The sequence below is a fragment of the Ornithorhynchus anatinus genome, chromosome 5, assembly GCF_004115215.2.
Source record: "Ornithorhynchus anatinus isolate Pmale09 chromosome 5, mOrnAna1.pri.v4, whole genome shotgun sequence".
NCBI classification, from domain to species: Eukaryota; Metazoa; Chordata; class Mammalia; order Monotremata; family Ornithorhynchidae; genus Ornithorhynchus; species Ornithorhynchus anatinus.
In genome coordinates this window covers 21,820,954-21,834,080 of record NC_041732.1, presented here as the reverse complement: position 1 = coordinate 21,834,080, position 13,127 = coordinate 21,820,954, and the positions used below count along the sequence as shown (strand labels likewise).

Genomic DNA, 13,127 nt, shown 5'->3' with positions numbered 1-13,127 from the left:
CACAAGATCCACTGCATCCCAGAGGCCTTTCCTCTGACAACACAAAACGAGCTACTCACCTGGAAAACATGGCTTTGCGGAGGGAAAGGATCAAGAAGTCCCTCATTGACATGCTGACTTTGAGCAGGGGCTGAAAGAGAAGACAGGATGGACTTAAACAAAAGCAGACCTGCCCGGCCCGGCTCAGTCTTCCCCCGGGACTGCTTGGAATTCCAATCCCAGCCTGTAAAGGAGTCTTTCCATGGCTTCCCGTGGCTTCCGCGGCTTCCTGTTTCAGCCAGCTCGACGGTGGAGTCAGCAGGAGCCTCTGAATACCAGGCTAAACGGGACTGGCCAGAAATCGGCTGTAAAAGCTGAAGCGCCCTGGGGGCGGGGAACGTGTCCACCGACTGCTGCATTATGATCTCCCAAGTGCTTAGTCCAGTGTTCCGCACACAGTAAGAGCTCATTAAATACCATCGATGGATTGGCTCTATTATTTTCTGTTCATAATTCCTCCTTCAGGAACCTCTATTTATATTAATGTAGAAATCATTCCCCTTTGGACTGGAAGCTCGCTGTGACCAGGGAACGTATCTGTCGCTTCTGTGCACAGAGTAAGCACTCAATAAATGCCACCGATGAATTCATCTAAGGGCTTTCAGATGCTTCATTAACAAAAACAAGGACCGAGAGAGAGATGGAGCCAGAGGTACGAAGAAAGAGCGGACCGGTGAGATGGAGGGGGTCGTCCGGCCCCTTCGGCCCGCCTACGGAAAGAAGCTTGGGTCTTAGTAGCACCGGGTAGGGCTGACGGGACTGGGATGGGGAACCCCACCCACCCCTCCTCTGGGACACCCCCAGGGCCTTGGCCTCACCTGTACCGCCTTGAGCAGCCCTTGAACGATATGGAGGGGCAGGAAGGGCAAGAAGTCAAAGGCTTCAATGACTTTGGAGGAAGAGCTCTGGAGGACCATGGGTGCGTACGTGACGATGCCGGACAGCAGGTCTGAAAGGCACGATTCTCGGTCAGCTGGCGCGGGAGACTGGGAGGGAAGGTCATTTCAAATCCCACGGGACGGGACGGAAGACAAAAGCATTTCAGTGCCTCTTCCTGCCGACGCCTTCGGGTGTCTAAGCTGGGGTGACACCATCAAGTCGAGTCTGATCTCTCCCCAACTTGAGAATACAGAGGGCAGATGCGGAGGCGACCCCGACTCCCTCAACAGCTAAGACGGACCAAACCCACTCTCGATTACGCTTTCACCTCATTTGGGGAACTATTTAGCTGTGATGTATTTTAACGTCTATCTCCCGCGGCGGACTGTAAACCCCGCCGTGAGCGGGGATCCCGTCTAGCAACCCTATTATACCGTACTTTTCCAAACGCCTAGTACGGTGCTCTGCCGACAGTAAGCACTCAATAAATACTGTTGACCGACCGGTTGGCTATGGATCTTGGCTTCTGGGATCTGGTACTGTTATCAATTAATCAATGGCTATTTTACTGACTATTTACTGTGTGCAGCACACTGTACTGAGCTCTTGGGAGAGTACAATACTGAGTTGGTAGACACAGTCCCTCCCCACGGGGAGCTTACGGTGTAACGTGTCTACCAACTCTGTTTTATTGTACTCTTCCAAGCACATACTAGAGGGGAGACAGACCCCCCGCTGCATTTACCTGCATAGCTTTACATTTGGTAGCTTCCCTGACCAGTATATATCTGTAAATTACCTATTTAATAATAATAATAATAATAATAATAATAATGGCATTCGCTAAGCGTTGACTATGTGCCAAGCACTGTTCTAGGCACTGGGGTAGATACAAGGTAACCGGGTTGTCCCACGTGGGGCCCACACTCTTAATCTCCATTTTACAGATGAGGCAACTGAGGCACAGAGAAGTTAAGTGGCTTGATCGAGGTCACACAGCAGACAAGTGGCGGAGCCAGGATTAGAGCCCGCGTTCTCTGCCTCCCAAGCCTGTGCTCTTTCCACTAAGCCACGCTGCTTCTCCTTAGACTGTGAGCCCGTCGTGGGCAGGGACTGTCTCTTTTTATTGCTGTATTGTACTTTCCAAGCGCTTAGTACGGTGGTCTGCGCACGGTAAGCGCTCAATAAATACGACTGAATGAACTGAACGAACGAATGAATTCTCAACTTGTATTCACGTCTGTCTGCCCCTCCAGACTGTAAGCTCCTCGCGGGCAGGGAAAGGGTCTACCAACTCGGTCAAATGCAATAATAATAATAATGTTGGTATTTGTTAAGCGCTTACTATGTGCAGAGCACTGTTCGAAGCGCTGGGGGAGATACAGGGTAATGAGGTTGCCCCATGTGAGGCTCCCAGTTAATCCCCATTTTACAGATGAGGCCCACAGAAGTGAGGTGACTTGCCCACAGTCACCCAGCTGAGAAGTGGCAGAGCCGGGCTTGTACTCTCCCAACCGCTTAGTACAGTGCTCTGCGCACAGATGGCTGTCTCCTGCCCCGCCACTTAGACTGTGAGCTCTTTGAGGGCCGGACTCGTGTCTACCGACTCTGTTGCATTCCCCCGAGCCCTCAGTACAGTGCTCGGCACACAGGGAGCGCCCGATAACGAAGTCTTCAGGCGTTCCCTTCACCCTCCTCTAGCCGATTACCTAAGAAATGGACGACGGGAGATGAGGACTTGATGATGATCCTGTTCAAGACCTGCTCCAGGATCTCTCTTCTGCTCAGATCGTGGACCTGCCAGGGGAAGAAGAACAAACCCGAGATACTCCCCGGGTCGCGGAGGCTCTTCGGGGCAGCCGCCCGGCCCCTGCCCGATGCCAGTTGGGCACCCCCCGGGCCACTTGGTAGCCGACTGGCTCCCTCTGCCTCCGGGAGAGCTTGAGGGACTGGGGGGGATAAGGGTTTTCGGCTCTAGCGACGAACGAGGCCTCGGTTTGGATCATCTAAAAGGGCAGGCCTACTCTGCTGGGTCTCGTCTTCTGCTTCGGCGATTCGCCTGCAGGAGGTTCCTTTTCCCAAGTAGGAAAATCCACCTAAAAGAGTGGGGCTGGACACAATGCTCTTCTCCAGACGGGCTTAGGTGACAGCCACAGGTTGTCACTGGGTCCGTCGCCCCCACCCAGACCCCCTGGCCTAGTGGCTGCAGCACAGGCCTGGGAGTCGGAAGGACCTGGGTTCTAATGCCGGCTCCACCACTTGTCTGCTGTGCGACCTTGCTCCAGTCACTTCACTTCTCTGTGCCTCAGTTACTTCATCTGTGAAATGGGGACTAAGACCGTGCTTGACACATAGTAAGCGCTTAACCGATATCGTCGTCGTCATCTTCCTTTCGATGGGCTGTACAGCCTCAGCAGCTCAGTTTCCAAAACCACCACATTTTTAGGAACCGGCAAAGCTCCTTGTGGGCAAGGAATGGGTCTGTTCTCTTGTCACGTTATACTCTCCCAAGCGCTTAGTGCAGCGCTCTGCACACAGCAAATGCTCGAGAAATACGATCGACTGACTGAGCGACGGATGCCAGGATGCCAGAGGCGTGCTCTGCTTATGCCGTCGACATTTTTCATCAGAATCTTCATTCACAAGCCATTGGATTCCCTTTAGGCCCAGCCCGATTTCTGTCATGTTTAGATACACTAGGGTGGATTAAGGAGAGACTTGCAGATATCGTGATAAAGCCTCCCTCACTCTGAGCTGCACTTTGAATTCCAAAGGGAGTGGGCGGGTTCAGCAGGAATCCTGAAAACAGTTGGGTAATGATAACGATAATAATTGTGTTCTTTCTTCATTCATTCAGTTGTATTTACTGAGCGCTTACTGTGTGCAGAGCACTGTACTAAGTGCTTGGGAAATACACTACGGTAATGAAGAGAGACAATCCCTGCCCACTATGAGCTCACAGTGCCTGCACTGTCCTAAGCCCTGGGGTAGATACAAGATAATCGGTTTGGACACGATCCCCGGTCCCACACCGAGCTCACGGTCTCAATCCCCATTTTACAGATGAGGTCACCGAGACAAAGAGAAGTCAAGTGACCTGCCTGAGGTCGCACAGCGGACAGGCGGCAGAGCCAGGATTAGAACCCAGGTCCCTCTGCTCCACCCACTGGGCCAAGACCACCGCAGGGGATACCGGGGAGGCCGGCGTTAACGAGTACCTGCTCGTCTAAGATCACCGGAGGCAACCCCCAGCTGTGGGAACCGTGTCTGCCGACTGCTTTCACGGAAGCGGAGAGGGGCGGTCCACGCTTTCGAATAACCCTTCCGCCCGACAGTGCCCTGGAGAATCTGTCTCTTGTAAAAATTCCAAAGAAGTAGCGCGGCCTAGTGAAAAGAGCCTGGGCCTGGGAGTCAGAAGACCAGGGTTCTAATCCCGGCTCCGCCGCCTGCCTGGTGGGTGACCTCGGACAAGTCGCTTCATTTCTCTGTGCCGCAGTTCCCTCATCTGTAAAATGGGGAGTGAGACTGTGAGCCCCGCATGGGGCAGGGACGGCGTCCGACCTGTCTTGTATCTACTCTATCGCTTAGTACAATGGCTGACGCGTAGTAAGCGTTTAACAAATACCAGAAGATAAAGAAAGCACAGAAGTTCTCCCCCAGGCCACAAATGACTCTTCTGGGGGAAGAGGGAAAAACTCTGGGAAACGAGATTTCCGGATGTTGGAAGAGATGGGGAATGAAGGAAACTCAACCAAATAGCTAGAGTTCAAACACAGCCTCTCGACCCTTTCTTCCCCCACCCTGTCCTGTCGTGGGGACCTGCAAGATTGTTTCGAGTGCTTCCCCACCTCGGCTAGGCCTCCGGACGGCCCACCGCGCCCCGTCAGGAACCCTGGGAACGTCCCGTTGGTGCTGAGTCCCAGTGGGACGCCCACGCTCTGCTCACTTGGCTGAGCCGCTCTCTCACCTTAAAGGTTTCCAGGAGGATACTGGCCCCCAGGCTGCAAGCCTGCTGGGCCGGGGTCTGGGGGAGCTCCCGATTCGGCTCGGTCGCCTTTCCTCCCCACAGCTTCTTCGGCCCGAACGACTCCATTAGGATGACACCGAGTTTCACCAGCCCCTGGGTCACGTGATCCCAGCTGTGTACGCTGTGGGGAAACCGAACGGTTAAAAGAGGAAGTACTAATAATATAGCAACGATGGGATTTGTTAAGCGCTCGCCATGGGCCGGGCGCTGTTCTAAGCGCTTGGGGGAGAGACAAGGTAATCAGATTGAGCCACGTGGGGCTCAGTCTTTATCCCCATTTTCCAGATGAGGTAACGGATCTCAAACGCAGGGCCAAGGGCCCCCAGGTGCCGGCTAACTGTCGCCGTTAATGCCGAATTATCACAGGGATGTGAGGTGGCGGCGAGTTAACGTCTGAACGCAGTCGCCCTAGACTGTAAGCTTGTCGCGGGCGGGGAGGGTGTCTACCGACTCTGTGATACTGGACCCCCCTAACCGCTTAGCGTAGTGCGCTAGCACACAGTAAGCGCTCAATAAATATCACCGCCTGATCGACTGATCGACACAGAATGTAGGCTTCCTTGGGGGGCAGGTCCTCGGCACCAGATGGTCCCGACTTCCAGGTGGGAGGGGACGCTGGGAGTTCCCGTCCCCCCCCGAGGGGCTGCTCCCCCCAGAGTCCGGGGGGTCAGTGTCCACGGGAGCGCGGCCCATTCCCACCTCCGCTGGCCACGGCTTCACGGGCGGCCCTTGACCGCCCTTTCGTGGCCGCCCCGAACCGGACCGTGGGCGGGGTCCACCGGAGGTACCGCCCACCGACTCGCCTGTTCTTCACCACTTCCAGGATCATCGCCGAGACACAAGATGTCTGAGGGACTAAGTCTCGCAGGAACTTTGAGCCCTGGTGGAACTGGTAGTGTCTGAGGCTTTTCACCACCGACGTCTTCAAGAAGTCAAACGCCTGATACATTTGGAGGGAAGGACGGAGCAAACCCAAACTGTTGACGCGAGCATCCTCCTCTGTCTGCCCTCCATTCACCGCTCCTCCCCTCCCCAAGCATCGGGACTCTGAGGGCTGCAGAAACTGGGTCATTGCTGATTCTGGTGGAATCCCTGCCTTCCCTTGGGAGACAAAACACCCTTCCGTCCTCTCTAGACCGGAAGCTCACAGTGGGCAGGGAACGTGTCTATCAACTCTGTTGTACTGTACTCTCTCAAGTGCTTAGAACAGTATTCTGCACACAGTAAGCGCTCGATAAATACCACCGGTGGACTGACTGGAGAAGCAGCGTGGCCTAGGGGAAAGGGCTCAGGCCTGGTAGTCGGGGGACCTGGGTTCTAATGTTGCTCCGCCACTTGTCTGCTGGGTGGCCTTGGGCAAGTCCCTTAAATTCTCTGCGCCTCAGGTCCATCATTGGCAAAACGGGGATTCGATACCCATCAAATCTCCCTCCTACTTAAGACTGTGAGTCTCATGCGGGACCTGATTATCTTGTACTTACCCCAGCACTTAGTACAGTGCTGGGTCCAGAGTAAGCGCTTAACAAATACCACAATTTTTCTTCTTCTTACTCTAACTTTCTTCTCTAAGAGCATCCTCAATTCGACTCGGAGGAAACAGTTCCGACGCGGTACGAAATATCTGCCAACGGCTGGGAGTTCTCATCGCTGCCGACTGGGGCTTTTGCGGTCCTTCTGCTCTCCATCAACCGGCGGTAAATCCCGAGCGCTTCCGCTGTGCGGCTCTCCTACGAATCGACGCTTCAGCTTGGCGGGAGAGTCTGTGTACGCCGACGAAGTTTAGAGCTCTGCTACAGAGGGCTACTCGGAATGGAGAGTTCTAAGCTGAAGCGTCAGACGCGGACCGCGTGGCTACGGGTCAGAAATGACTAGACGGCATTTGAAGAAGAAGGGTTCGGTGTGCAGGGCACTGCCCTAAGCACTTGGGAGAGTACACTAGAAAAGAGTTGGTAGATACAATCCCTGCTCTCCGGGAGCTCACCCTTTACCTAGAGACCCGCACGCCAACCTTTCACCTGACCCAGTCGGCAAAGTTGGGGACGGTCCAGATCATTGGTGCCAGGAGCCGGGTGAGGTCCGTTGGGACGAATAACTGAAAGAGCAGCCACTGGTGCCCTCGGAGGGCCGGGGGAAAGACGTGGCCAAGACTAGGCCCCCGGCCACCCCCGCCCTTTCTCTCTCCGGTCCTTTTAACCCTCCTCCTTTCCCCTCGTGGCCTTGCCCCGGCCCTGACAATTCCCTGCTCTGAGGGGAGGACGGGACAAGTGGGCAGTCATTTCTGTGTCGGAAGAAGCGACGAGCAGGCGGCCCCCGGGGAAACACTCACAATCCCCTCCATTTACCTGGCCCATCCTGGGGAGGGGGGACGGGGGGGCGGTTGGCCGGGGGAGGTGTCCTCTCATTAAGTGGTGGTCGGGCCGGGCGAGCAGGATTTTTTGGTTTGTTTTTTGAGGGTAGGCTCCAGTGCAGGTCCAACGATCGGCTCTACTCTCCCCCCAAAGCAACTAAGTCAGCCGCGGGAGGGGTGGAGCTCGCCCTGGGGAGACCCTGGCGATGGTTCAGATACACACCTGCTCCTCATACTTCGGGAGTCTCGACATAGACAGGAGGAGGGCGATGCTGAAGGGGCACAGAGATTGGCTGGGTTCTCCTCGCTGCCCAGTCTAGGAAAGGCAGTCGGAAAGAAATCATCAAAGTAAAGGTTAATAACCTAGGTAGGCTCATTAAGGCAGACCCTTTGACTAATAAAATACCCTATTCGGTGCTCCCTGCCCAGTGAACTCAAATGATAAAAATCATAATGAAAAATGGTATTTGTTAAGCACCTAATCTGTGCCAGGCACTGTGCTAAGTGCTGGGGTAGATACCAGATAAGAGGGTTGGACACAGTCCCTGTCCCACGTGGGGCTCTCGGTTTTAATCCCCATCTCACAGACGAGGGAACTGAGGCCCAGAGAAGTGAAGTAACTTGGCCAAGGTCACACAGCAGACAAGTGGCGGAGCCAGAATCAGAACCCAGGTACTGCCGACTATCCACTGGGCCACGCTGCTTCTAGCACTCTCTCTCTGAGCTGATCATTATGTTCGGCTCGTGGGCTCTAAGTGTCGATGAAAACAGGTATCTCATTTACTCTAGCGACCCCAGGAGGGAGGGAAGGAGGGACGGGGCAGGCGATCTCTCCACTTCATCAACGGGGGCCGGGCCGCCCAAGATATCAAAGGTGGGGAACTCGGTCCCAATCCCGGCCCCGGCCTCTGTCTCCTGTGTGCCTTTGGGCCAGTCACTTCACCACCCTGGACCTCGGTTACCTAATTTGAAAAACGGGGATTAAGACTGTGTCCAACCCGATCATCTTTTATCTACCCAAGAGCTTAGAACAATGCCTGGCACACAGTAAGTGCTTAGAAATACCACTAGAACTAAAAAAAAAAAACCATGCCCATGAGGGAGGGAGGGGCAGCTATCATTATCCCCATTGCACAGATGAGGAACAGAACTGTGTCCAGAGCAGTTAAGTGACTCACCCGAAGTCACACAGCAGGCCGGTGGTGGAGCTGGGATTAGCCACCTGGACTCCTGAACCCCTGACCCCTGTTAACTCTTTCCGGTTAACTACTCTGGCCCCTAGAACTCAGCTTTCTCATCTCCAGATCCCTAGTGCAGGGTCATTTAAGAGGTAGCTTTGAAAGTGGCCTGTTTTTTTCTTTTTATGGTATTTCACCACCAAACCCAGCTCTTCTGTCCTTCAAGGGAAACAGTGCGGCCCAGTGGGAAGAGCCCGGGATTCGGAGGACCCGGGTCCTAATCCAACTTCCACCACTTGTCAGCTGGTTTTTGACCTCGAGCAAGCCACTTTAACTTCCCTGACAAAGCCCTCATTTCCTCTTTTCCCCACTCCCTTCTGCGTTGCCCTGATTCCTTCCCTTTACTCACTCCTGCCCCCAAAGCACTTATGTACATATGCATAATTTATTTATATTAATGGCTGCCTCTCCCTCTAGACTGCGAGCTCACTGTGGGCAGGGAATGTGTATGCTATGTTGTCCTCTCCCAAGCGCTCAGTTCAGTGCGCTGCACAAAGTAAGCACTCAATAAATACGACTGATCGACGGATTGATCGCCTGGGCCTCTGTTCCTCATCTGTAAAATCTCCCTCCCCTTAAACGGTCAGCCCCACATGGGACAGGGACTGGATCCCATCCGATCATCTCGTATCTAGAGAAGCAGTACGTCCTAGTGGATAGAGCACAGGCCTAGGAGTCACAAGGTCCTGGGTTCTAATCCCAGTTCCATGACTTGTCTGCTGTGTGACCTCGGGCAAGTCACTAAACTTCTCTGTCCCCGTTTTCTCATCTCTAAAATGGGGATTAAGTCTGTGAACCCCATGTGGGACAGGGACCGTGTCCAACCCGAGTAACTTGTACCTATCCCAGCACTTAGTACCATATCTGGCACACGATAAGCACTTAACAAATACCACAATTATTATTTCACCCCAGCGCCTAGTACGCACTTCACAAACGGCAAAATTATCAGCAATGCTATTTTCCCTGGGACCTAGAGGTTGGCAAGAAAGCCAGGGCTCCATCGCAGTTCTGATTTACCTTTAAGAAGTTGAGAAGCACTTTGCCTAGGTCCCGGTCCATCTTGCTAGCCAACACAATATGCAGAATAATGGTGCCTTCCACATGGCGCAGCTCTCCTGGTGGGTCCGTGACAAGATCCAACAAGCTGCAAATTCATTGGGGGGAGGAAAGAGCCATCCTGATTCACGGATCGTGGCCGACCAGGCTCGCGCCGAATGCGGCGCGGATCTTGCCGTGAGCCGTCGCCACGGAAGGAAAGGGTATACACGGTACCTGTCCGGCTGGTGACTGAAATTTGGGCCCAAGAGGGAGCAGAAGGCCTGCTCCCGGGATGGCCGACCCGGACACGGCAGAATGAGTCCGGAGGGCTTATCCCCTGGCAGCCATCCCTGCCGTCGGCTATCCACGGGGCCTCTGTAGGCCGAGCTAGAGCTCAGACGGCAACTGGGAGCCGTCAGGGGGCCCCGGCCACGGTGGAGTTGGAGCTGCCGTTCACTATTCTGCTACGGCCAAAGGTGGCTCCATTTCAAGCCCCCAGACCGACGGCTCTCCACGGAGGGAAGTGGTTTTGGTCCCCCATCACGGCCAACTCTCAACCGGAAAGTGGAGAACAGGGAGGCTTTCCGTGCGCGTGTGTATGCGTGTACGGGTACAGGTGCGCGTTAAGGGTTGTCTGGCTTCGGATGTACAGCAGGGAGGGGCAGGAAAATACAGTGGGCAGATGAAAAACTTTGTGGCCCGCTGAATTTCCAACAGCTCCCTGCATGTCCGATCCATAGGCTACTCACTCAGTGTCCTCCTGGTTCTCGTACTGCTTGTCCAGCTGGCTGAAGAAAACCAAGATTCCCTCCAGAACCTTCTTCTTACAGCCCTAGACGGTGGGAAATTGCGGGGGAAGGACGAGGTTCAGCAACTGGACTCCACGGGAGCCTGTAGCCCCGACAGATCCCCAGCCCCTCAGTCTAAATGGTTCCACAAATCCCCGCCGGGGTGGGGCTGCTGGAGCCTCTACTGTTGCAAGCGACTCTGGGGACCTGCAGCGGGGCCTAGTGGAAAGAGCAAAGGCCTGAGAGCCGGAGGACCTGTTCTAATCCCGGCTCCGCCGCGTGTCTGCTGTGTGACCTTGGGCAGGTCACTTCACTTATCTGGGCCTCAGTTCCCTCCTCTGTAAAATGGGGATTATGACTGTGAGCCCCATGTGGGACAGGGACTCTGTCCAGCTTGATTAACTTGAATCTGCCCCAGTGCTTGGCATATAGCAAGCGCTTAACGAATATCACAATTACTATTTTTATGGGAACCCCAGATGGCAGCAACTCAGGCCCCAGGTGCTCCAAACGAGGGCCCCCTCCTCAATCGGGGAACCCTGACTCAGGGGGCATGCTGCTGGATTCATTCATTCATTCATTCAATAGTATTTATCGAGCGCTTACTATGTGCAGAGCACTGTACTAAGCGCTTGGAATCAACAAGTCGGCAACAGATAGAGACAGTCCCTGCCGTTTGACGGGCTTACGGTCTAATCGGGGGAGACGGACAGACAAGAACACATCAGCTGGGCCTGAGTAATCACCGGAGCACTAATTACGTGCCAAGCACTGTACTAGACTCTGGGGTTGATAGAAGATAAGCGGGTGGGCCACGGTCCCTGCCCCACATGGGACTGGAAGTCAAAATAGGAGGGACAACAGGGATTGAATCCCCATTTTGCCGACGAGGAAACCGAGGTACTGAGAAGTTAAGTGATCGGCCCAGGTCACACAGCAGGCAAGTGGCAGAGCTGGAATTAGAACCAGGTCTTATGAGTCCCAGTCCCAGGGCTCCTTCCAGTAGGCCACCCTGGGAATGAAATAGCTCCCTGTCCCTTGGTCAATTTCCACGGCATATATCCTAATATCATCATCATCATCATCATCAATGGTACGTATTGAGTGCTTACTGGATGCAGAGCACTATACTAAGCGTTTGGGAAAAGACAACGCAACAGAGTTGGCAGACCCATTCCCTGCCCACATTGGGCTTCTAGTCTCGGGGGAGGAGGGTCACGAATATAAATAGATCATTTAGAATAAAAAAGATAATAAAATAAAATAACCTATCGGGTGCCTACCTTGGAGCAGAGGAGCAGAAGCTGGTAGACGAGAGGAGGAATTTCCTGCAGGTCCAACTTGTAGAACAAGCTGAGAATCTTCCCCACCACAAGGTCCAGCTCTTCCGAACTTAAAAGGATGTCCCTGGAAACCACAGGTCAGACTGAGCCACTCCACTCTTCACCGTCGCTAAATCCTCCCCCGTGTTCACGGAGGGCCTACCTGGGGCAGAGCCCCTGTACTAGCCTTTGAGAGGGGAATCACAAGAGAAGTCTGGGCTAGGCCCATGTCCCCGAGAAGTTTACCAATCAAACTACTGGGTCCAGTGCTCATTCAGTCATTCAATCGTACGTTTTGAGTGCTTACTGTGTGCAGAGCACTGTACTAAGCGCTTGGAAAGTACAATTCAGCAACAGAAAGAGACAATCCCTGTCCACAATGGGCTCACGGTCTAGGAGGGGAGAGAGAGACATCAAAACAAACAGGCATCGATAGCCGAGATATAAATATATAGATACACATTAAAACAAGTACACAGGCATTAATTATAGGTAAATGGAATTATAGATTTCACATATATACCCAAGTGCGGTGAGGTGGGTGGGTAGAACAAAGGGAGAAAGTTGGGGTTGGGGAGAGCTGAGGAAAAAAAGGGGGGCTTAGTCTGGGAAGAACTCCCGGAGGCGGTGAGCCTTCAGTAAGGCTACAAAGGGGGGAAGTGTGACTGTTTGGCAGATCTGAGGAGGGTGGGCATTCCAGGCCAGAGGTAGTATGTGGCCAGGGGGTCGACGGCGGGACAGATGAGAACGAGGCACAGTGAGAAGGTGAGCACCAGAGGAGTGGATGTGCAGGCTGGGATGTAGAAAGAGAAGGTGAGAAGGAGGTGAGGTAGGAGGGGACCAGGTGATGTTGTGAAGGTGAGACCGGCAGGTTTTGGTGACGGATTGGATGTGTGGGGTGAATGAGAGAGCGGAGTCAAGGAAGACACCAAGGTTGCGGGCCTGTGAGACGGGAAGGTCAGGGAGAGAACAGGGTTTGGGAGGGAAGATAAGGAGCTCAGTCTCGGGCATGGTGAGTTTTAGGTGGAGGGAGGTCATCCAAGTGGAGATGTCCTAAAGGCAGGAGGAGATGTGAGCCTGAAGGGAGGGAGAGAGAACAGGGGAGGAGATGCAGATTAGGGTATCATTTGCGTAGAGATGACAGTTGAAGCCATGGGAGCGAAAGAGTTCACCAAGGGAGTGAGTATACATGGAGAACAGAAGAGGACCAAGAACTGACCCTTGAGGAACCCCTACAGTTAGTGGATGGGAGGGGGAAGAGGAGCCCGCGAAGGAGACCGAGAATGAACGGCCAGAGAGATAAGAGGAGAACCAGGAGAGGACGGAGTCCGTGAAGCCGAGGTTGGATAGCACGTTGAGGAGAAGGGGATGGTCGACAGTGTCAAAGGCAGCTGAGAGGTCGAGGAGGATTAGGGTGGAGAAGGAGCCATTGGATTGGGCAAGGAG

The 13,127-nt window shown here is 53.9% G+C and overlaps 1 protein-coding gene across 2 annotated transcripts in view; it reads right to left on the bottom strand.

Moving 5' to 3' along the window:
• Positions 1 to 13,127, bottom strand: part of FANCI (FA complementation group I) — a 63,633-nt gene that overhangs the window by 31,353 nt on the left and 19,153 nt on the right. For both annotated transcript variants that reach the window (XM_029064966.2, XM_029064967.2), the window contains exons 8-16: positions 11,643 to 11,766; positions 10,321 to 10,403; positions 9,551 to 9,677; positions 7,516 to 7,608; positions 5,749 to 5,885; positions 4,886 to 5,066; positions 2,628 to 2,715; positions 858 to 988; positions 60 to 130 (exon numbers count right to left, since the gene is read on the bottom strand). In XM_029064966.2, the coding sequence (XP_028920799.1) occupies positions 60 to 130; positions 858 to 988; positions 2,628 to 2,715; positions 4,886 to 5,066; positions 5,749 to 5,885; positions 7,516 to 7,608; positions 9,551 to 9,677; positions 10,321 to 10,403; positions 11,643 to 11,766 (1,035 nt within the window). The remainder of the gene's footprint in view (positions 1 to 59; positions 131 to 857; positions 989 to 2,627; positions 2,716 to 4,885; positions 5,067 to 5,748; positions 5,886 to 7,515; positions 7,609 to 9,550; positions 9,678 to 10,320; positions 10,404 to 11,642; positions 11,767 to 13,127) is intronic.